At 38.0% G+C, this 2,816-nt stretch overlaps 1 protein-coding gene across 1 annotated transcript; it reads right to left on the reverse strand.

Annotated features, from left to right (window-relative positions):
* Positions 1-335: 335 nt before the first annotated feature.
* On the reverse strand, positions 336-2,606 carry LOC143632156 (uncharacterized). The gene has a single exon (XM_077100734.1). The coding sequence runs from the start codon at positions 2,604-2,606 to the stop codon at positions 336-338; it is 2,271 nt and encodes a 756-aa protein (XP_076956849.1).
* Between the last annotated feature and the right edge of the window lie 210 nt (positions 2,607-2,816).

The raw sequence follows: 2,816 nt of genomic DNA on the forward strand, positions 1-2,816 counted from the left end.
TGTGTAAAAAAAACATAGATATGCGTAAAAAAAACTAATTTTCATAATTGTAATCGTAAATATAGATGTCAAAAGTGATAAAACTACACTTAAATAACATTAACATACAAAATTTTTTATAAAAAAACGTTAGTTATTAAGAGTTCCTTCAAGTTCTTAAATAATTTAGGAGTTCTCAAATGATACTAATCCTATATATATATATAGCATCGAAAACTTAGCAAGTAAAAACAGATAGATCAATTGCAGAATGTAAAATATATACAGTACATAACTCAGTTAAACCATGTATTAGGTCTATACACACACACACCAGTGAAGCTAAGGAAATTAACTTAAGGATTAGATTGCTTCAAATAAAGACGCCACTCATCAATATATGCCATCTTCCCATCATCCATGCTTGGTACGTCACGTGTCTCAAGTCTTTCTATTATCTTTGATGTCTCACCAAGAAGCTTTGTTGCAACCTTCACACTTGCCTCTCTTTTCTCTATTACACTTTCATGGCATCTCGTTGTTATGGCCCGCGGTAAGTTGGTGAAGCAAGCACATAATATGTCTGCAATCATGTCATTTAAATGGGCAAACAACTGCTTTTTGGTCATTGATTCTATGTTGCTTTGGAATCTAAGCAAGATTGTTTGTGTGATTCGGTACATCGAATTCGCAGCAATTAATGTCATAGAAGGGTTCTCCACCAGTTCTCCATTGGTACTTACATTGATTCCTATTACAATTTCTTTAGCTTTATCAGAAAACCACTTTATAATCTCTGTTGTTGTTTTCCCTTTAAAAACATTTTTTGCCAGAGGATTATCCAACCACTTGCATTTGTTTTCGATCTCATGCCATAAGGCCATACTTGCTTTTCGAAGATTTAAATATTCACTTGAACAACTGAGGCTTTCTTCCACAAGATGAGTGTATGAAAGACCTTTATCAACACTTTCAATCAAGCTCCTGACTGTGTCCTTTGGGATATTTGGTAGAGCAACAGCAATGCACGTTAAGGTTACTATCGATAAGCCCCAACTGTTAACAAGCTCTACAGGAAGCAGAGATTGAACTTGATCGGTGTCAAAGATCTCTACTCCTTTGAATCCGGCAGACCTCTCTAGAAGCTCCAAAAGATTGTCGTTTTGTTCAATTGTCGCCTTCAATAAACAAGAATTCATAGAGTTGGAAATGCTCTTCAGTGTACTTTCAGCAAGCTCCATATTATTGTCAATTTGTAAGGTGTAATTGCGGAGGTCTTCATCCACATCATCAGTTTGAAATGACTTAAAAAAACATAAACAGTGAACGACAAGGATCGTAGCTACGAGCCATATTACTTTGCACGAAATGACAACTACCTTTTGCAATCCAATGCAGAAGCTTAGAATGGCATCTTTTGAATTATAAATTATACTTCTTGATCTTCTACTGATTGATAAAAAAGGTATAGGACTTCGTTTCCACTCATGCAACTTTTGTGTCCAGTATGCTTCTACTTTAAAAGACACGAGTTGATTCCGATTCCATTTTGTGGCCAACTTGAAGCTTAAAACTGAAAAACACCTAAGTACAGGAGCAATGGTTCCCACCACAACTCCAATGGACTGTGTTATAAAAATGGCAGTTGTTGACCACTTGTATGGCGATCTATCCTCTATATGTTTCCAATTGCCTCCATATGTAAACATAACCACCAAAAATAAGTTCATTAGCAGACTAATCACACAAATTAGTCCAGAAGTAGTAGATAACGGACTAGTAGCCATCACAAACCGAGGGCTACCGGTTTCTGCCATGACCCAATACCTTCTCACGTGTCGTCTTAGTTTCTCAACCTTAGACATTGGGACATGTTGTCGACTTTGATCGCTTAAAGATCGCTTGTTTGCAGCTTGATACTTGAATTCCAAAATTTCCTTAAATGATGTAATCGTTACAGATGAAGAAATCATTATTATCAGTAACAGCAAGACCATAGCCATGTAGATGTACGCAACCGCAACAAAGAAAAAGGCGTACGAATAAGGAACCTCAATCTCACGACGGATACGACCAATAGCTGTCGTATTTATCTGAATGCAAATATTCACCATCACGGTGATCACAAGAATACACAAACCGCTAACATTTGCTAGCAGAGTGTTATCGTCCATGGACGCCAAAGAAGGCATTAAGTTGGCCATCATCGTGCACAGGAAACCCAAACTTCCTAGCTTGGTCGCTTGGTCCGTGTAACTCGGCATAGCACTGGTCAGATCAACGGGCAGTTTCATGGCGATGGCGATCACCGTGATAACTGCAGCATTGAGTGAGAAATATTTACAAGGAAACCAGAACTTCTTATTCCGGAAACCGTGCAACAAATCAGCTGCCATGGGAAGGACGCATAAAAGTGAAGCGGTGGCGATGTAGATCCCAATCCACACCATAGGTTTACTAAAACTGTCACTGTTTTCGGCATCTCCCTCGGTTTCACAGGAATAATGCAGCTGTGAGATGTCATGACTGCTGAAGTATTTATCAAATTTATCGTCATCAGAGCGGAACCGGTCCAAAGCTGACACAATTCTCAAGCATTTATCATATGAATAACCGTCTGAATTCATGCTAAATTGCTAATTATTTATCTATTTATTTATTTATAAAACAGAGGATATAGATATAAATAGTGTTGTATCGATGATGCAATTGGATGATGATTGAGTGTTCAGACAGAGGCAAAATAATTAATTAGCATCAGCTAACTTACTCGGTTAAAATAAAGCGGCCACGATACGATACGGTGGTTCGACAACTGGTTGCGGCGGTGGAGCTGC

This window comes from Bidens hawaiensis, unplaced genomic scaffold (genome assembly GCF_021521415.1).
Source record: "Bidens hawaiensis isolate Kalapana, Puna unplaced genomic scaffold, B.hawaiensis_p1.1 tig00006365_1, whole genome shotgun sequence".
In the NCBI taxonomy this organism is placed as follows: Eukaryota; Viridiplantae; Streptophyta; class Magnoliopsida; order Asterales; family Asteraceae; genus Bidens; species Bidens hawaiensis.